Below are 22631 nucleotides of genomic sequence, written 5' to 3' on the forward strand. Positions count from 1 at the left end.
GAAGCAGGGTTAGCAGACTGCATCTTGATGGACACTGTTGAACTGTATATTCCTTAGTTCATAGTAGTGGCTGAGTATCATATTTTAATATGATGATATAATGCAACATAATATATGCTATGTTGTAATATGATTATATTATTGTATATATCATTATAATACGTAATATGATTGTCATATTGTGAATACCGTATATACTTATGACAAGTAATTGTTCTTTTTTCTCTCATCTCTTTGTAATATCTCCTTTGCTTTTTGACACCACTGGGATCCTTAAAACATAAATCAGCTAGTCCAGCCAATATGAAGGATGGCCTCCAGCCTGATTCTAATTGATTTGGGGATTAAAAGGTAGTCAGAAATTGGACCAATTTGAAATAAGAATAAATTGATCACCAAACAAAACCCTCTGAAGTATTACATTTATGACCATGAGAAACTTCAGTGGGTTTTTAATCCAACAATCCAGTTTGCCTATACCCTTAATCACCATCTCTACAAATTCCACTTTTCACAGATACTACCATAGTAAATAGAGTCAGTTTTAAGATCAGAATTTGAAGTGTATAAGCAGAGGCTTTCTCTGTTGAGGCTTTCTCAACAGAAATAATGATGCAATTGTTGTGTACTCTTTCATTTACAGGTGACACTATTAAACTTCATGATCACTTCAGAGGGAATGCAGGATCAGCTTTTGGGAATTGTGGTGGCACGAGAAAGGCCAGACCTTGAAGAAGAAAAGCAAGCCTTGATATTACAAGGAGCTGAAAACAAAAGGTTTTAAATGTTATAAAACACAGAATTATTCTTACTTGTTTCAAGATCACTTAGAATCAATTAAAGTACATTTTAAAGATCTACTTTGTTAGGTTTAATAGGTGCATTGAATGGAAAGACTTAAGTGGAAAATATATGGTATTACAGAGTCTCTATGTTAATTTGGAAAATTGCATTGCAGAGTATATTTTTACATACAAGTTCTTAGGCATTGGAAGAATTCAGAGGCCTGCCACAAGTCAAAGCAATATATTTTCAACTATTCAATGAAGTTTTAGCGCAAAAGTTTCAGTATTCATTATGTAACTGAGGTTACCTGTTTTCACTGGAGCAGTCTGAATGAACATGTTGCATTCCATTTTCTGCTTGTAGTATCTATATCATAGGTAAAAAGGGTAATGCTCTAGAAGTCATGAAAAATTTCAGAAAATAAATGGAGTGATACTTTCCGTTCATTGGGGGCTGAGATTCTTAATGGCAGAGTAGATGGGCTTACCATCTCTCTCTCTAGTTACCACATAAATGATCATTAGAAAGAGAAGTGGAGCAGAAAGGCCTGTCTTTTTGACATTTTGCAAGATAAGAAATTAATTATACAGCATCACCGTTATGGATATTTGTCACAATGTGATGCATTTCTTAAGGTTACAAGCTCTTTGTTTCTTATGAAAGAACATATACATGAAGTGATTTTTAATGATTTCTTCTTCTGAGAAAATTGTTTTATTCCAGGCAGTTAAAAGAAATAGAAGACAAGATTTTAGAAGTTCTTTCATCTTCGGAAGGCAATATATTAGAAGATGAAACTGCCATTAAGATATTATCTTCCTCCAAGGCTTTGGCTAATGAGATTTCTCAAAAGCAGGAAGTAGCGGAAGAGACGGAGAAAAAGATTGATGCCACCCGCATGGGCTATCGACCTATTGCCATTCATTCCTCCATCCTGTTTTTCTCTATTGCTGATTTAGCTAACATCGATCCCATGTACCAATACTCACTGACCTGGTTTATTAACCTTTTCATCCTGTCTATTGAAAATTCAGAGAAATCAGAAATTTTGTCAAAAAGGTACGTAAAAACAATACTAATTAATACTAATAGTAGCTAATGCATGAGAAATAAATAGTAATCGGTGGCCTTCATTGTTGTTTAAGAGTGGTGTGCACCTTACAGCCACATAGCTAGAGTGAACTTGATTAATAATTGTACCAGAAATAAATCTGAGGGTTATAAATTGAACAGATGTGACCAAATTCAGTCTGCCAGGACTTTGTTTAAATAGATAATGGGATTATAATGTAATTCTAAAAAGAGGAAACATTTACTTCTGTGTATCATTTGCAAAAGTTATTTATGATGGGAAGTGTGGAAGGAGGAGGTAGTCCCCCTAAAAGATATGACTCTTAACCTCTGTAAGCTTGCATTTGAAAAGTTACATATTCACATTTTGATATATACATGTATAAAATTTGTCAGATAACAGGGTTTTTGAAAAATAATCTTGTGATTTTGTTATTCTTATTTATATAAAATACCTTATTTTACTGTTGGGTATTGCAGTAAGTAATGGAACTAAGACCTACTTAATAGTAAGTCTCTGAGAGAATAAAATTTCATTTTATTTGTTGTCAGTGAGATAAATTTTAGTTGGTATTAAAACATGTTTTTAATAGAGTCTAACATTAAATTACTTCTCGAACAAATAATTGCAACCTTTGCCCTGTATAACTTTATCAATCAATACGAAGCAAGCTACTTCAGTTTCCTAACTGTTCATACCCATAAAAGAAACTTGATTTACTGCTTATCACCCACAGTTAAGAATTATCTTTTAGAAATCCAAAATGCTCATCTCTTGAAATCTAAATTGAATTCCTTCATTTATCATGGTAGAATTTTGCTAAATTTTAAATGTTCTTAGACTGAGCAATTTTTGGTTAGTATCAGTCATTATTTTACAAGCCTATATATGAGGCTAATGAAGCTGTTGGATTGACACTTGGCTTAAACAATTTTTCAAATGTCTGCCCATGAGAAAGAAAAGAAAGGGAAGAAGAGGGTATCTTTACAGAAGGAATGCATGATGGTAGAGTTTAAAGTTTCTTTTTATATTATGATATTTGAAAATATTTAGTTTATTTCTCTATTTCTTCCAGTATCTGACATTTTCAAGGTTAGCAAGGATTAATGAGTACAGAAAACAAAAATTTAAGTGACCTTTCTTAGAAAAGTTCCCAGCCCTTTGCATTATTGACTTCAACATGCATGTTTGGTTTTCACACTAGATCCTGAATTCCCTGAGGCGAGGATTTTTTTTTTTTTAATATTCCTAGAACCTAGAACTTATCACAGAGCTAATCACATGGAGCAACATAGTACGTGATGTTCTGCTTTTCACTGCAGTTCTTAATTTCTACCTTGGTTAAAACAAAATCACTGGGCTTCTCTGGTGGCGCAGTGGTTAAGAATCGCCTGCCAATGCAGGGGACACGTGTTCAAGCCCTGGTCCGGGAAGATCCCACATGCCATGGAGCAACTAAGCCCGTGCGCCACAACTACTGAGCTTGTGCTCTAGAGCCCGGGAGCCACAACTACTGAAGCCCGCTCGTCTAGAGCCTGTGCTCCACAACAAGAGAAGCCACCGCGATGAGAAGCCCGCGCTCCAACACGAAGAGTAGCCCCCGCGCGCCGCAACTAGAGAAAGCCTGCATGCAGCAATGAAGACCCAGCACAGCCAAAAATAAATAAATTAAATAAGTAAATTTATTAAAACAAAACAAAACTAGGTCACCAGAATGCTGTCATTTTAATTAGTTTAAAATCAAGGTATGTCCTAGAGTCTAGGGAAGAAACTTTCTTTGCTTTGTCTCTTAAAGACATATTTTGTGTACAAGATTTAAAAATTAGGACAATTTTATGCTTTAAAAATAGTTATTGGTTCCTTTATTACCTCATTATATTAAATTAGGACTCAGCCACAAATATGACATCTGCTTCTTCATAACTATGATACAGCCCCTTACGATTTATAGGAAATAAAATTCTTTTCCCCAGATGTAAGATTTGACTGAAATCCAGAAAACCAAATGTGCCTTTTTATTTTTAGTTAAAATCCTTTAATGTAGAAACAATGAAAATCATATTTATGACTAAAGTGATCTTAAAAATATAATTCTGGGACCAAAGAGTAAATAGAAAAAAATGCATTTGAAAACTTTGATTGAAGTTATTAATATTTTTACAGAAACATGCAGAAGTCAGAAGTATTTGCTCGATAAATTTTCCTAAGTGAGCACACCTGTGTACCTAGCAGTCAGGTCAAGGCATAGAACGTCATCAATAGCCCAGAAACCACTCTGTGTCCCCTTCTAATCACTATAACCCATCCCCCAAGGTAATCACTGTCCTGACTTTCAACACTAGAGATGAGTGTTGCCTGTTTTAGAACGTCACATAAAAGGAATCGCATGGCCTGTGCTCTTTTTTGTCTGGCATCTTGCACTTCACATTGTGAAATTTGTGTTGTTTTGCACAGTGCAAAGCAGTGGTTTATTCAGTTTCATTGTTAAGTCGCATTCCCTGTGCTCATTATTGTTGGGCAAGTGTAAAAGCAAATCTCCCAATCCAGAAGTTTTCTCCACAAAGTAGTAGAGAAAGAAAACAGTTTTTTATTGAATAATTATTAAACCAGAATGTGATCAGCATCGACCGGCAATCCACTACGAGACTGCAAAGACAGAAATCTTCTCCTGACTTTACCAACTGAGTTAGCAAACTGGCTTCATCCAGAGGAAAAGCAAATGTCTTATCTTTATGACAAGAGGTAGTTTTGCAATGAGGAGGCAGGTGCCCATGAAGATGGCTCTCAGGTCTTTGAGAAGGACATTCCTGGGTCATAAAGTTGACCAAAAGCCTGCCTAGTTTTCACAAGAATTTATACACATTTCAAAGAGTCAAGAAAGTATGTATAATTTTAACTTTTCAAACGTAAATTCTCTAAGAAGAAGGAGGAGAGGGAAATCTCTTTTTAACATTTTCAGTGTAAAAAAAGTAAACCTCTTATTTTTATTTGTCCTTTCACTATACCACAAATTATTCATTCACTCTACTGTTGAGGACATTTGGGTGGCTTCCAGTTTAGGGCTATTATGAATTTTTGCTGTCTTGTACACTCTTGTACGTGGGTATTGTATGTACACATGTATGGTAGGTATATATACAGGAACACAATTGATGATCACAGGGTATGCATATTTTCCATTTTAATAAATATCGCCAGGCTTCCCTGGTGGCGCAATGGCTAAGAATCCACCTGCCAATGCAGGGGACATGGGTTCAAGCCATGGTCCGGGAAGATCCCACACGCCACGTAGCAACTAAGCCCGTGCGCCACAACTATTGAGCCTGCGCTCTAGAGCCCGTGAGCCACAACTACTGAAGCCCACACACCTAGAACCCATGCTCTGCAACAAGAGAAGCCAACGCAATGAGAAGCTTGTGCACCGCCACGAAGAGTAGCTCCCGCTCACCGCAACTAGAGAAAAGCCTGCGCACAGCAATGAAGACCCAATGCAGCCAAAAAAAAAAGAAAGAAAATAAATTAATTTCAAAAAATATGATTAATAAATATTGCCAAACAGAATTCCGAAGTGGCTACGGCAAGGGAGACTCTTTTAGGAGTCCTGCTTAATCTTCCTTTTTTTTTTTTTTTTTAAGTAAATAGTAAGAATATTTTTTTTTTCTAGGCACATTAAGAAACACCAATGTAATTTTGTTTAATCATAAACTATGCTAATTTTCCCTTTAGATGCTTTATCCTTTAGATAATTTAGGTCATTAATCTATGTAAATCATTAGCTTACTACAAATGTTTTCAGCTAACTTTATTTCTATTATAACTAGTATAACCTATGTAATAAAAATATTTTTAAAACTTTTGTCTCAGTGGTAGTTTACCCCTCATGAGATTAGTGAAAATGCTTAAAGTGCTATATTCATGTTAAGAATTATTATGGATACAGATCACACATGTTAGCACTTACTAGGAAGTTGTTAGTTGCAAATATTGTGATTATTCACATTCCTGTGTCTTGTCTATGTGGTAAATAAAAATGTAGTTTATCAAGTTTTGTGATTTCTCTGGTTTTTATGGATTTATGAGCAGAGTAACACACTACTAAACTTAATGTTAATTTAATAAAGGAGCTATTAACTTCAGTCTGTTCATTTAATATATAATATAGAACATTTGGAAGTGTTTATGGAATAAAGATATCCAGTTTTACCCCAAGGAATGTTTTATAGTTAGAAATAGACCAAAAACTGTTAAATGTAATAGATTAATATACTGTGCATTGACTTTTTTCCAAAAGGAAGATTAAGTTTTTTAAAAAATCAGTCAACAGTAAAAATGCAGTTCTACTGAAATGTTTCTACATTGTGTAGCTCTCAAATTGGTGCCCCCAGTTAATAAGGATCCTTGATTTGTTTGGGGAGTAATTGACCAGAAAGCTTATTAGAAGAGCACACATCTAAATGGTTTATAATAGGTTTCCCCAAGAGCATTTTTTCTTAAAGGATAATGCATTTTTATTTATTTACTTTTCTTTCTGTTGACCCTTAGGCTTCAAATTCTCAAGGATCACTTCACTTATTCCCTTTATGTTAACGTCTGCCGATCCCTCTTTGAAAAGGATAAACTACTCTTTTCCTTTTGTCTAACTGTAAATCTGATGATACATGAGCGTTTGGTCAGTATTGTTTTAATTTGTAGGGAAAAAATATTAACGTGAATTCATTAATTTATGAACTTGTGTGGGAATATATATAAAAGGATGGTAAATAGTTAATTATAGTTAAGGCATCACAACTAGATTGAATTTCACAGAGGTGAAAAATAAATTAAGCAGAGTTCATTATATAACTATTACTGCTTAAATTTTTGTATGTTTTAGTTTAAAATAGTTTCTATCAGAATCTTATATAAGTATGCATATAAATTAAATATATTGATATATGTACTCCAAGTAATACTATAAATGGCAGTATTTTTAGAAACTTTTGCAAGTTCGTCAAATCTAACCATTGGGCTTAATGATACCATTCATTAATTTTTGCTATGTTTCAAATCTATTAAAACATAGGAAGCACTTTAAGACTAGAAGAGAGGTGTATAAATTCACTATTTTATATTATGTGTTTAAGATTTATTGATTTCATATGGCGATGTATTAGTTGAACTCTGAAGGAGTAGAAGCTTTATTTTTGCATTTCTTGCAAAAATTTCGTAGCAGTACCTCATTATGTTTTATGGAAAATAATTGAAAACATAGAAGATTGATTGCCTCTCAACAATTTTTAGAGCCAATAAAACTATAAGAAGTCATTTAGGAAAGCATATATTCAAAAAGAATAAATTCAGATTTCCATTTTTAGATCAGTAATTCTGGAGGAAAATTATCAAAAATACCTATCTAAAATGGAACTATTTTGAAAACTGGTTATAATGGATACACTGGTTTCTTATGAATAAATACTGAGCTATACCAGTAACTATAGAATTTTATGGGGACCATACCTGAAGCTTAAAAATCAAATAGTCAATTCTTTTTAAATGGTTGTAAGTTTACTATGTATATGATGAACTCACTTCTGACTCTTCACGCTACTTTGTTTTCCAAAGATTAATAAAGCTGAGTGGAGATTTCTGCTAACTGGTGGCATTGGACTGGATAATCCTCATGCCAACCCTTGTACGTGGCTTCCTCAAAAATCTTGGGATGAAATATGTCGACTAGACGAGTTGCCTGCCTTCAAAACCATTCGTAGGGAGTTTATGCACTTAAAGGATGGGTGGAAAAAAGTATATGATAGTTTGGTATGTTTTTATCCCTCTTGCTTATTTCAGAGTTTTTAAATGGAGAAAATAATGTCAAACAATTTACTCTTATCTTTGAATAAAAACAAGATTTAAGTAAGCTTTAAACTGATCAAATATTAAAATCAGTGCTTCGATTAAACTATCCCCACCTTCAAAATTGGTAGTTCTGTTTGCACTTCTATTCAAATTCCTTGAAATATATAGAGATGCAAAAAAGCTGCATGGTCCTTAAAAGTACTCTTTTTGAATTTCCATGCCAGGTTTTTTATTTATTATCAACTTGTACCTTGGCAATCATAATGGCAGATGAGTTAAAATTTTATAAAACAGATATTGTTTAGATTTTCTGAATACAGGACACAAACTAATAAATATTTGTGTCATTTGATGAAAGGGAAAAGCTAATAGTTCTCAAATAATTTTCATGAGACCCTATCTTGCTAATTGGAGATAGCTAACATATACCATGATACTCAGTTTCCCTTCTAGAATACGTAGGAATTGTTGCCTTCCCTCACTTTTCTTTTAGTACAAGGGCTAATATTTTGATGATTCCCAGTTAATTTTTTCTATTGTTTCTACTCTCTGGACATTCTGCTTTCCTTGGGTTTAATATGCAACAGTTCTGTTGCAGGGGAGGGTGGAGGGGAAAAAGAGCCAGATGCGTGGAGAACACTTTTTCTTTGGTGACCTGTTTGTTGTATTATACATGATACTGAGATTGTGTCTACACCTGAATTTAAATATTTTGGACTGGATCTCTTTTGGATCGCTCCTAGTTAGTAACAAAACTACATTTCCCAGAGGCAAATATGTTTTTGTGTATAGTTGATTCTAATTTAAATAGAAATTTCCCTATGATAAAGCATGGAGATTTCTGATCTGAGATACTACATAGCCTTCCTAAACGTTTCAAAGGTGCAGGTGTCTTTTTTTCCATGTTTACTCCTCCTCCTGGAATCTTGATACCTCTCTTCTTGCATATTTTTAATAGCACTCTTTTGACTTCTTCTTTGATATACACATTCTCAAATATCCCTTTCTAAAAAAGATACCAAAAATTCTTCAAAATAAGAAATAACACATATCCTTCTTCCTTCTTTTGCAATAAATGGGTTTTTTATAAATAGATAATGAGAGTAGTTGGTAGGTTTTTAAAATGCCTTTGGAGAAATAATGGGGAAATCTAATGCACATTTATTTTTTTAATAACAGGGATCATTTTGTGCTATTGATTAATGTTCATATTGACATTTACCTGCTTAATTCATGTCTTAGTTTTGTTGTTTTTAGTGGCATTTTAAATTTTCTTTTTGTATCTTATTTCATAACTTTGCCCAACCTAATAAAATTTACATTAGCATTCTTGATTTCATTTAGTCATTATATGAAATTAAAACTCGATTTAAAAGTCAAAATACTGTTTTTGGGGGGTTTTTTTCTTTTAAGTAGTCTTCCAAATAGCATTGAGTTATATCCACTGTCATTTTAGGAGCCGCATCATGAGGTTTTTCCTGACGTTTGGGAAGGTAAAGCAAGTCAGTTTCAAAGGATGCTCATCGTTCGTTGCCTGAGACCGGACAAGGTAAATGTGGTCTTTGAAAGCAGCTCAGTGAGTCCAGTCCCTCCTCTCTCCACAGTCCAGCCAAACACGTGTTTCCTTATGTAATCATGGGTCATGGGGGACGTAAAGGAGCCTGGGGGAAATAACCCCACTTCCTTCTAATGCAGCCATTTTTCAAAAAGTGTATATTTATTAAAACCACACTAAATTAGTAACTCACCAGATTGTATTTTATAGTTTTATTTATGTTATGATTCTTCCTTTTATTATATGCTTCCCCAATTCCTCACAATCTACTTCCTTTACATGCAGTAATCTCATTTTTATTCTTACTGTTTCGATGAAATTAGTCAATGTGGTTTACATGAAGCTGATTTACTAGACTTTCTGGCTCCTCAAATGCTATGCTGTACATGGTTTTTTGTTGGCTTTTGGAAAGCTAGTAGAATATTAAGACATTCATCACTGCTAACTACAAAGGAAAATGTCAATACTATTAATTTTCATTTCTTTAAATAATAGATTATATAACCAGTGAATCAGCTGACCTGTCATATCAACAAATTGCAGTACTCATTGACATCCTCATTTGTATTATTAAATTCCATTTAAAAAAACAACTGTTCACTTAATTGTAAAGACCCATACCCACAGAGATATCTACATACTCTGAGAAAATGTAGACATTAGGAGTGTGGGAAAAATAAATTGAACAAAATATTCTAATTGTCCACTGTTACTGCTTGAGTAAAAGTATACATAATTATTTCAAAATTTACTGTATTCAGAATTTGAGTTGCCAAGGAATATAATACAATACTTCCATTCTAACAACAACAGAAAAAGCAGAGCTTAGATGGTGAAAGCCGTGTATTTTTTTTTTTAAGTTTTTCTGCACATCAGTGATAATATAGGGTAGCAGCATTCTTTCCTCTGTAAGCCATGGTCTGTTCGATAAACACATGTCATTCTTGCTTGACTTGGCAGTGTGGCCTTAGCCAGGGCCAAAGCATTGGTTAGGCACAGGGCCTAGGGCCCATGATACTCTTAGGGGTTCATGAAAATGTTTTAATTTCTTTTAAAATGAGAAAATAAATCCGTCTGTATTATATTTGTAATTATACCAAAATAGTTGTAAAATACAATTTTTTATATTTATTTATGGAAGAAGGGACCCGCGAAGTGCCAAGGGCCCCTGAACGTCATAATGCTGCCCAGCTCTTAGATGCTGGAAGTACCTCCCGTTGTTGAGGATCATTATTAAACTGATGAAACATCTCCCCCTTGGTGGCCCTTTTAAGAATGAATTTTCACTGGAACTTTAGCGTTAAGCATCAGAAGTTTTCACTTCAACTATTAAATATGGAAGAATATGAAATGCTTCAAACTCTTGCCGAATACGGCTTCTTCCTTTAAAACCTTTTATTAAAATTTTCAAAGGTTTTTACTTTGTTTTCTAAGCTAAAGACTGTTCTGCTAAATGACTCTGCATGTACCATTGACCTTCTCCCCTCAATATTTGATAAACAAAGAAGTTTCTGTTCATGTTTTATATTGTTTAATTAGAAGTGATTAATGAACCGTTTCCTAATTGCAGCAGTTTCATCTATAAATATCTTTTCCCCAGTTTGTTTTTAAAAATTGGACATTTTAATCTGAAAATATGTTGAGCTACCAAACAGATCCAATATTACTTTCCACAGTCACTCTCTTTTTAAAGTGTATTCGAGGGAGCTGGGGAATTAGATATTCAAGCTGAGGAATTTTTGTTTGTATCTTTTTGTTTTTCAATCAATTGAGGTTAAACTTAAGGTTTCATACTTCTCTTGCCTACTCTGCACAATACTTCAGCACCTTGTCTTATAACTTTTTCTTATACGTTTCCATATCTCCTCTAGAGATTTTTTTTTGGATTGGTGGATGAATGTAGACATTAACGCTACTCACCAGTATTTCTGGTTCTCCTCTCCTGAGTACACTCGAGGTGGGGGCATTGTGGCCATAAACCTTGCTTTGGCCAGTAAGATGTGAGCAGAAGTGTTAGGGCAGAAGCATCTCACTACCAGTGTGAGATTCTCCAGGGCCCTCCCCCCCGCCACCAAAACTGTGGAATCACGTGTGGATATTTAAGTGCCATAAACAGGCTGCAGTGCTGAGCCAGCACAGGGAGAGTTTGTTGCCTGGACACCCAGATGACTTTGCTGGGACAAGAAATAAGCTTGTGTTGTGTTAAACCACTGAGATCTGGAAATCGTTTGCTACTACAGCATAATTCAATTTATCCTAAGTGATTAACTAGTTACCATTATCTATACTATCTCACCCGTAATCCTTAATATAGAAATGATTATTAGTATGCTCTTATATTACTAGCAACCTCAAATCCTTCAATCTTGCTGTTGCCAGGTACTTTAATTCCTAGTGGTAAATCGTTGACGTTAGAATCTATGTATTTAAAATTAATATATGACTATTATGCTTTTAAAAGAATGATTTTCCAAAGCAAAATGGTATTAGCATGCCAGAGAAAGGAACAGTGCTGTATGAGGCTAATAACTGGGCTAGTACTACATAGATATTATTTCTTTGCCATCTCTAAGTCATGAGTGTATCACCCCTAGGAAGATCAGCAATTGTTTGATCTCTAGTTTACAGTATATGTTATTTGTCAGCACAATTTTTTCTGTCTCCTTTCTACTGCTCTCCCTTCAAAACCAACTCCATCCCATGGTAAGAAGCCACAGATGCCAGGTTATCTAATGCTCTAGTTTGGAAAAATGTAACAGATGCTCACTGAATCACCAGTAGGAGAAATGAGATGGGTTTGCACCTTCCACAGAATTTAATAGTTTATAGTGTTTTATTGACAAAAGCATATCAGATGGATAAATACGGAGGTGTGGAATGTTTTGAGCCCATTTACAAAATGAAGAGCTTCTGGCCACAGTTCTCTCCTTCTGGACAGTAAACAAAAAGCAAATTAATCAGCTTTCAATAAGAAACTTGTCAAATATAAGTTAATATGTTTCTCTGACCTCAGATAAATCCCATAGGAACTTGCAAGACACAGAAGAACATACATAGGTGACCACAAACTTCTTTTCTGCCTTTGGGAAGATGGCTGCCTGAATTAGTCTATAATTTTTGTTACTGACAGATTTTATTGTATAAACCTGATGCTGGCATAATCAGATTGCAGAAGCAAACCCAATTCCATCGCCTTCCAAACTGAATAGCTTGCTTCAGGAGTTACTGTTCAGTCTTGGGAGCAAGCAGGTCTTATTCAGTTTTAACATTAAAAATGAAACAATGAAACTTGTGCCCACCCTCACGCAGGCACCCCTAACTGGGTTCTCTGGCGCTAACATTAAGAATCAGTTTCCACCAGCCATGTTTGCATGAGCGCCGTGGACGCTGCCAGCCTGAAACACTCACAGAAGAGGGGCCGTTTAGAACTCAAACGTCCTAAAAGTGAAACCACGCACTTAAAAGCCATGTGCTTTCGTTGTGTTTGTAAAATTATAATTTAGTGAAGAAGTTAGCCTTGAGAGGAGAGAGGCTATTAAAAAACCATTTAGTTTTCCTTTGCTAATTGTTGTTGTTGTTTTTAATCTAGTGAGAAAAGACAGCCACAGGAAAAGAATAATAGGGAAAAGGGCAAGGACAAGGCCTGAGACAGGCAGTTAGGATATTTTTAGTTTTCTGCCATAAGCTTGATATCTGTGCCCATTCAAAATATCTGAAACATGAAATAACTTATCAAGAAATGAAACTTGATGTATAGATGAATTTATTATTCTGTAATTTTTGTTTAGAATTTCCGTAATTAGAATCCCACCTTCACAAAAGGGAGCATCCTAATTTATTCATTCATTTGTTCAGTAGATATTTATTGTGCAGGAACAATATATGAGTAATCTTGTTAGGTAGATCCATGCCAACGTGGCACTTATACATGTGTTATTACCCTTCTATACCTTTCCATAGTTTTTAATTATTTTTAATGACATACAGTTGATTTACAATATTGTGTTAATTTCTGGTGTACAGCAAAGTGATTCAGTTATATATATGTATATACATATATGCATATATATATTCTTTTTCAGATTCTTTTCCATTATGGTTTATTACAGGGTATTCAATGTAGTTCCCTGTGCTATACAGTAGGACTTTGTTGTTTATTTTTTATATAGTAGTGTGTATCTGCTAATCCCATACTCTTAATTTATCCCTCCCCCACCTCCTTTCCCCTTTGGTAACCATAAGGTTGTTTTGTGTGTCTGTGAGTCTGTTTCACAGATAGGTTCATTTGTGTCACATTTTAGAGTCCACATATAAGTGATATAATATGGTATTTGTCTTTCTCTTTCTGACTTACTTCACTTAGTATGACAATCTCTGGGTCCATGCATGTTGCTGCAGATGGCATTATTTCATTCTTTTTTATGGCTGAATAGTATTTCACTGTGTATATATGCCACATCTCCTTTATCCCCTCATCTGTCCATGACATTTAGGTTGGTTCCCCAACTTGGCTATTTATACCTTTCCATATTTGAATGAATCTGTTGTGGAGGGATTAAAAAATTTAAGTACAGGTATTTCTTCACTGTTTCTCAGCTCCAGACCCTCACACCCTCAGTCAGTCTGTCTCTCTTTCTCTCTCTCTCTCTCTCACACACACACAGACACACACACACACACACACACACACACACACACACATCCATACCAGGATTGACACTCTTTTTAAAGTATTGTGACAAGTCAATGAGTTTTACTTACAAACCTTGTGTGGATAGAGGTTCTGGAGGATGCACTGTTAAAATTTGGCAATGTTTGTAACTTTCTCCAGAGGAGACCCCCTTTTTGAGATTCTTGGTAGCTGCAAATTGCTCCTGCAATTCGCTTTAAGTTCAGAAAAGTTGTGGGGTGGTGGAGTTGCCGTCCTAATTTGGAGTGTTGTGTGTTACACACAATTCCATCCTCGGGTATAAGTAGGTGTCCAGTCAGAGAGGTTCTGAAGCTTTCAAAAAATTCTTTGTGCTCTTGTCACTTCATTACTTCTCTTCCTGGGATGCTTCCATAATTTGTTAAGCTAGATACAGGGATACTGGTTCATTAAACATACCTTTATTACTTGCTTGGCACACACCTAAGCCATCACCCAGAGATGAGTGGTGTAGACCCTTCATCAGAAAGAAGGAATGATGTACCTGAGGCTGTACCTCAGCCATACTGCTTTCTACAAGTCTGCTCCCACAGCAGTGCCTGACAGGGACCCCCAAGCCCCAAAGTTCTGCTCTTTCTCAAACACGCTTCCAGAAAATGCACGGGCGTATTCTCAGAAAGTTTACACGACGTAGTTTCGCCTGTTTCTCGGGAGTATGGCTTCTCTTTCACGGTGCTTTTCCTTTTCTTTCTTTTTTCAGCTGTATCGATCTTTGTGGTATAGGATTGTATAAATCACACTAGAATTTCTACTTCTGAGTTGTGGACTTTGGAACATGGTCAAGTTTTACTTAAAACTTAAGTAAAGAATTAAGGTTTTTTATATTCTTTATCTAGGATATGTTGAATACTCACTAAAAGGAAGAAAAATGCCTTTGAATTCTGGTGTCACTAACCACCCACCTTTTATTAATTCAATAATGTATAGTTTCTTTCTATCTAAAAGACAACTGTATAAAGTGATGCCTTTGACTCTTTACCAACATTTATAAATACCAAAGCGAATGTAAGGTCCTTTGTTATAAAACACCTTTGAATGTGAAGTTTTAAGGTTTTAAGAAGATTTTGAATATTCCTTCAAACATATTCTTGTCCTTTTCTAGATTATTCCAATGCTGCAAGAATTTATAAACAACAGATTGGGACGTGCATTCATTGAACCACCCCCGTTTGATCTATCCAAGGCATTTGCGGATAGTAACTGCTGCGCACCACTGATTTTCGTGCTCTCTCCTGGAGCAGATCCCATGGCTGCCCTTCTAAAATTTGCCGATGACCAGGTACCTTAAACGTCTATTTTTTTTTCCTGCTGACCTGCTTGTGTCAGTAACCTGTGGACATTCAGACAGGGCCTTCTCTTATACTGCTCCCATAACTCAAGGCCTCTTCCAAAGTGGCATTCAGGTGGTAACTGCCCTAGAAATAGACCAGGGGGTCACAGACACCATATCTGGAAGCTGTAGACGAATCAGGATATAGGAGAAATGAATTCTAGACAGACATTCCCACAGAGTTCCTTAAATAAACTTGAATAGAAGTTAGGGGCTAATGGATTTTTTTCCTCTGAACTTTATGCAGTAACCAAATTAGTTAAGATATAATTATTCAGAGATCTGGAGGAAACTGGGGCAAATTCATCTGTCTATTCATAGTTTTCTTTTCAGCTTTGAATTTTAGGAGTTGCTGCTTGATACCTGGGCTCTTTCATCTCCTCCTCATATTAAAAGTCTTCTTAATTTTTTCCCGTCCCTTATCTCAACAATCAAAGACTCTACAGAATTTTTCATTTATTACCATGACTGTTTCCTTCATGAACTGGCTTGCTTTTTGTCTGTTTATTGGCTTCTGAACCAGTAAGAGGTTTTAGGGCTGTATGTGCCCTAGAACCTTTGAGGGATGCTGCATGATTAAATTTTAATATATTTAATATTAACATTTCCTGTGATGATAATATTGATTCTTCTTTAAAATGTGATTGAAAATAACATCTTCACTATTCTTGTACACAGGGATGTGGAGCATCAAAACTCAGGTCTTTATCTCTTGGTCAAGGCCAAGGGCCCATAGCTATGAAGATGTTAGAAAAAGCTGTCAAAGAAGGAACATGGGTTGTTCTTCAGAATTGTCACCTTGCCACCTCTTGGATGCCAACCCTCGAGAAAGTTTGCGAGGTAAAAACGCAAGCTTATTTTTATGAGATCATAGCTCCCCAGTAGAATTAGTGATGTACATGCCATCTAAGTAACTCCATTCCTGTCCTGTAATTTGAGGGTTTCAGGATGGCTGGGTTATAGGGGAGATGGGTTCGCATTGGGAACTAGAGGACAGCACATGGCCAGGCCTTGCCGAATCTCTCCTGCTAGAGGCAAGGGCTCATCCCGTGGGTCAGAAATATCCTTAATCAGAGGAGCAGCCTCAAAGATAGGAATAAACCACAGGGTAGACAGAAACCAATTTACTTTTTACAGCAGTGGGCCAAAAACAACAAAGAAAGCTCTGCAGGGGGAAATTAGTGTGGCCCCTCTAAACCAAAAGGCTTCAGGATGTAACTTTGCTTTAATTATACTTCTCACCCACTTAGCTAGTGACACTGCCACAGAGGATGAATCTGAAACCAAAAGAGCACTCCTCCCACCCTCCCTGCAGTGGGTCACGGTACTTCCCTATTTTTGTGGGCAGAAATTCCAGGAAGAAAATCCCACGTAGCTCAACTGAATAAACAGAAAACCTGGCAATGGATTCCACGTAATTACCCGTGACTCTAGCCCTCTCTTCAGAGTCCCTCGAGCTACTAAATTGATATAACTTACACTATCCAGACATCCACCTGACACTTTAAGGAGCAGACTATATTTTCCTTTATGCCACTTGTCACCATTTTGTTTTGTCTGTATCTCCCACTAAAATGTAAGTGCTGTTTTATTCTCCGGTTTACCTCTGGCACCTTGAAGAGTGCCTGGCTCATGGGACATAATCAATAAATCTTTCCTGAGCTGGTGAATGAATAAAGCCTTTCAATGGCTTCCCACTGCATGAAGACAAAGTTCATGCCCCCATCATGGCTTCTTCATTTGACTTTCGCCTGCCTCTCAGGTTTCGTCTCTGGCCACTTCCCATCTTAACTTCCGTGCTCTAGCCACTTGACCTTCTTTCACTTTCATTGGGAGAGCACACTTTCTCAAGAATGTAGGCTTCCATGATAGATGTTATTTCTATCTGCAAAACTATTCTTTAATATTTTTTGCCTTACTAACATCTTCTCAAGCTTCGGGCCTTATATTCGAGACTTTGTATTTGTGCCTGTTTCCTCATGGTTCCTCTGTCTCTAGGCTGTTCTCATGACCTGTTGAATTGTATCGTATACCCATTAGAGAGTCATCCAAGAGGGAAGAGCTGTCCCCAGTGGATGGTGAACTTGGCCCAAAGTCCCATGAGTTATGCTACCTAAGTCACTGGGCATAGGGCAGCTAGTAGGAGGAAAAATGGTACCTTCACCATTTATGAAAAAATGTAGGTGCCTTAAGCATCCTTCCAATTCCCCTACCCACCCCTTCACCAGTTGAGTGCTCAAAAATTATTTTACTGTTAAAGATTTGCAATTAAAAAAACATAGATACCACTGACATGGACAGTTGAAGGAGTTAGCAGTAGGGAGTGGGGCAGAACAGGAGAGAGGGAAAGACCCATGGTAATTATTCCAAGGCCCAATATAGCCTTCACGACAGTCATAGATGAGCGTTCTGTCATCCTCCACAGTGCAGGCCTGACTATCCCCGTAAACAAGTGGCGCTAATAGTGATATGGTTTAGTGCTTCAGGACATACCAGTTCTTCTTCCCTTTCAAAATGCTCTTTTTTGTTTCATCCCTACTTGGTTTAATATGGATTTATCTGAGTGTGTTGCTTATTCTCACAACCTGGCTACAGCAAGAAGGCATCATTCTTAATCTGGCTCTGGGGCACAAAAGTGTTTCTATAAATATTTCAGCAACATCAGTGAAGATACAAGACTTTTTGGAATGTCTTAGTCTTTATCACGGCCCAATCTGAATTATGTAATGCCTTTGTAAACTTTACAGTCATGTGATTTAATTGTTAACAGGGAGAGGGACAGCAACTCTGGGCCTTCCCAATGAAGTATGTCGCTTCCCTGGCAGAATCAGTTTTTAAGGCCTTTGCCTTAAACTGCAGCAATAAGCCCTATTTTGTAAAGATGCTTCCTCCCACTTCCAGCCCATCCCATGCACACATGATTGAGATTTTCCTTGCATTTTATGACCCTTTTGGATCTGGCTTCTTTTGTTGCAGGAGTTAAGCGCAGAAACAACACATCCAGATTTCCGAATTTGGCTGACAAGTTACCCATCTCCAAATTTCCCTGTGTCTGTACTGCAGAATGGAGTGAAAATGACCAATGAAGCACCGAAAGGTTTACGGGCTAATATCATTCGATCATACCTCATGGACCCAATCTCTGACCCTGAGTTCTTTGGCAGCTGCAAAAAGAATGTTAGTAATGGCTAGGTCTTGCTACCTCTGCCCCGTAAAGCAATTCAAGTGGCCCCCAGTGATCCTGGCTGTGTGTGCTGAGTAAAACTGCAAATTAAATAGGCCTCCTGCACTGTTGGTTTTGATTACTGATTATTGACTGTACTGAAGTCAGTTTTATTAATATTTTATTTTATTTCACCGCCAGCCTCATTCCTGCTCAGCTGAGATCTAGTGGAGTGTCATTAATTATGCAGCTTTCTATTTAGAAAGTCAGCCGTAAGCCATTCCCAGTACAAATCTGCAAGGTTGGAGAATCTTGTTTCAGGATATTAACTGAGCCCTTTGCTATGTGGAGCCATATCTTTAAATTAACACATAAAAATATTTCCTCCATATAACTGTAATGAGAGCCAAAAGGATTTTACTCCCTGATTGATGGGCTCATAAGGGTCTTTTTTTTTTTTTTAGCATCACCAGGCAAGCAGGGAAGCCACCCACTGCTTTCATGATTAGAATTCTGTGTGTGAATGTTTGTGACCTAAAATTGTTTCACAGTGTTTTGCCATAATTAAAAATGGAATAGTTTCTTTTTAAGAGGGGTTATGAACCTTGGTAAGTTTTTGCTGTTAAAAAGCTCACACTCTTGATGTTGGGATGTGTTTTAAGTACACATCAAAAGAAAGTATTAAGAATAAAGAAGTACTTTCATTAAACAAAAGTCTGGGATACTAAAAAAAAAAAAAAAGGGGGGGACCTGTATTTAAAATTAAGTCAAACCTTATCCTAAGCATCTAAGACCTGCTGTATGACAAACTTTTGCATGATTTGGCCCAGAGAGAGCAGGTTACCCCCAGGTAGCTGGTGAGGGCATTTCTGCACCTGGTGACTGGACAGAAGCCCTTTTGCAAAAATTTACTCCCTTTCATCCAGATCCAGAGGGCTTTCCATTAGTAGTCACACAGATTGGAAGTCCAGGCGTTTATGAACCAAAATCCAACCCCAAACCAAAATCTCAAATGCCAAAGCAGTACACCATAATCCTTTGGTTTTAACTTTTTATTTGGAAATAATTTTAAACTCACAGAAAAGTTACAAATATAAAAGTAGTACAAAGAACAGTCCTATGCCCTTTACTTATATTTGTCTCCTGTTAACATGACCATCTGCAGGTAAGTTAGATGTGTCACTGCCCTTTATTCCTAGGTAAGTCCTTCAGTGTATATTTCTTAAGAATAGAGATATTATCTTATCCCATTAAAATTATTATTTTAGTAAATTTAGCAAGTATACACTATTGGATCTAATATACCCAAATTTGTATTTGTGTCCCACATGTGTCAATTGATACAGTGATGTCCTTTGGAGCATTTTCCCTGTTCACCATGGGATGGATCCAGGGTTAGTATCCCATTTAGTCACCATGCCTCTTTGCTTCCTTTAATCTGGACCATTGCCTCAGCCTTTCTTTGTCTTTTTTTCATTTTATTTATTTGTTTATTTATTTATTTTTGGCTGTGTTGGGTCTTCGTTTGTGTGCGAGGGCTTTCTCTAGTTGTGGCGAGCGGGGGCTACTCTTCATCGCGGTGCGCGGGCCTCTCACCGTCGCGGCCTCTCTTGTTGCGGAGCACAAGCTCCAGACGCACAGGCTCAGTAGTTGTGGCTCACGGGCCTAGTTGCTCCGCGGCATGTGGGATCTTCCCAGACCAGGACTCGAACCTGTGTCCCCTGCATTGGCAGGCAGATTCTCAACCACTGCGCCACCAGGGAAGCCCCTTTCTTTGTCTTTGATGGCACTGACATTTCTAAAGAATTCATCCCCACCCACCACGTTGTTTTTAATAGAACATTTCTCACTTTGGGCTTGCTTGATATTTCCTCGATATTAGGTTCAAGTTATGCATTCTGAGCCACAATACGACATGGGTGAAGTCACGTACTCGAGTATCATACTGGGAGGTGCACGGTGCCCATTTATCCCTCACTGATGTTACTGATTTTGTTACTGATTTTGATCCCCCAGATGAAGCGTGGTCTGATTTCTTCATGTATAATAACTGCTTTGCCCCTTGCAACTAATAATCAGTCTGTGAGGAGACATTTTGGACCATGCAAATAGCCTGTTCCTCATCAGAATCTACCTGGGACACAGATTTAGTAGCCAGTGATGATTCTTGCTTGACCCACTTATTTCCGCTGGTGATTCCAACTCCAGCACTCCCTCCACATTTGACACTTGGCGTGCTATTGTCAGCAGCAGCCCTCCCTTGCATTCCATTTATTTATCTTTTATTGGTGTGGACTCATGAATTCCTTGCATTTTTTCCAATGGTTTATAATTCATTACTATTCTTAAGTCTTTTGCTCAAGTTGTCCCAGAATTGGTCAGAGGGAGCTCGTTTTGTACTTGTTATAGGTCCCATTATTATTATTATTATTATTCCTCTTTCTGGCAAAAGCTGCTCCAGGCTTATCTGTATCCCAGTCCTGGAACCAGCCATTTTTCTGAACAGCCCTGGTTCCTGTTTCATGGGGAATGGTATTAGAGACCAAGATTTGGGTGCCAAACAAGTAGCATTTATTGTCCGTGGTTCGAGTCCTTTTAGAGAGAACTTGGAAATATTCCATGTACTCACAAAGACACATATGCAAATCTGTATACACACATATAGTACGTGCAAACAAGTCCATGCACACACCTCATATACATGTTTTAGAAGTAACGAGTTCCTAGCAATACCTTCAATTTCAGTCCCTCTACCCAGGGTTCTTTCCTGCTTTTCCTCATTCCATATTTGCACGTCATCAACACATTTTACTGATTTGCTCAATTCTCTAATATATCGAGAAGAGTTGCAGAATTAGCACAGCGTGTTTAACTTTGCTTCTCCCACCTTTGTGGTCAAACTTATGCTACCTTCCTCTTGTTTCACACTCTCCCTTTCAATTTTATTCCATGGGGGAAACTTTCCCCCCTGCCCTTGAATAAAACTCTGGGCAGTCTCATGGCTTTCCTGGTTAGTGTCAGGTAATAAAATGACCTATAGTCATTTTAAACTGCAAAGCCAGTCTTGATTCAGAAATCAGAAAGTGCAACACAATATATTAATCAATATTTCAACTTTTATTCAAAACATAGGTTTCAACTCTCCAGCACTTTGCCTCGGGCCTATAGTTGGTGGGCTTCATGCCACTAGGGAAAGAGAATGGAGTTGTCATCTTTCCTTGTTTTTAATTGAAATTCATTTATAATACTGTGTTAGTTTCAGGTGTACAGCGAAGTGATTAAGTTATTTTTTTTTCAGATTATAGTCCATTGTAGGGTATTACAAGATAATGAATGTAATTCCTTGTGCTATATAGTAAATCCTCACTGCTTATCTATTTTATGTTTAATAGTTTGTATCTGTTAATCCCACACTCCTAATTTGTCCCTTCCTCCCTCTCCCCTTTGGTAGCCATTAGTTTGTTTTCTGTCTGTGAATCTGTTTCTGTTTTGTATATAGATTCATTTGTTTTATTTTTTTTAGATTCCACATGTAAGTGATATCATATAGTATTTGTCTTTCTCTGTCTAACTTATTTCACTAAGTAGAATATTCTCTAGGTCCATCCATGTTGCTGCAAATGGCAATATTTCATTCTTTTTTATGGCTGAGTAATATTCCATTGTACATATGCACCATATCTTCTTAAACCAATCATATGTTGATGGATGCTTGGGTTGTTTCCATGTCTTGGCTATTGTAACTAGGGCTGCTGTGAACATTGGGGTGCATGTATATTTTTGAATTAGAATTTTCATTTTCTTCTGGATATATACCCAGGAAGTAGAATTGCTAGATCATATAGTAGTTCTATTTTTAGTTTTTTAAGGAACCTCTATACTGTTTTCTGTAGTGGCTGCACCAATTTACATCTCCACCAACAGTGTACGAGGGTTCCCTTTTCTTCACACCCTCTCCAGCATTTGTTATTTGTTGTCTTTCTGATGATAGCCATTCTGAATGGTGTGAGGTGATAACAGCACATTGTGGTTCCGATTTGCATTTCTCTAATAATTAGTGATGTTGAGCATCTTTTCATGTGTTGTTGGGCCACCTTTTTTTTTTTTTTTTTTTTTTTGTGGTACGCGGGCCTCTCACTGTTGTGGCCTCTCCCGTTGCAGAGCACAGGCTCCGGACGCGCA

The 22631-nt window shown here is 36.9% G+C and overlaps 1 protein-coding gene across 1 annotated transcript in view; it reads left to right on the plus strand.

The window, feature by feature from the left end:
* Positions 1–22631, plus strand: part of DNAH7 (dynein axonemal heavy chain 7) — a gene marked incomplete at both ends in the record, with an annotated part of 244845 nt that overhangs the window by 189911 nt on the left and 32303 nt on the right. Inside the window, 8 exons of the mRNA XM_082658909.1 lie at positions 644–777; positions 1510–1845; positions 6401–6527; positions 7460–7654; positions 9150–9242; positions 15059–15235; positions 15965–16126; positions 18263–18463. Of these exons, the coding sequence (XP_082515035.1) occupies positions 644–777; positions 1510–1845; positions 6401–6527; positions 7460–7654; positions 9150–9242; positions 15059–15235; positions 15965–16126; positions 18263–18463 (1425 nt within the window). The remainder of the gene's footprint in view (positions 1–643; positions 778–1509; positions 1846–6400; positions 6528–7459; positions 7655–9149; positions 9243–15058; positions 15236–15964; positions 16127–18262; positions 18464–22631) is intronic.

The sequence above is a fragment of the Grampus griseus genome (genome assembly GCF_964374135.1).
Source record: "Grampus griseus genome assembly, chromosome: 7".
NCBI classification, from domain to species: Eukaryota; Metazoa; Chordata; class Mammalia; order Artiodactyla; family Delphinidae; genus Grampus; species Grampus griseus.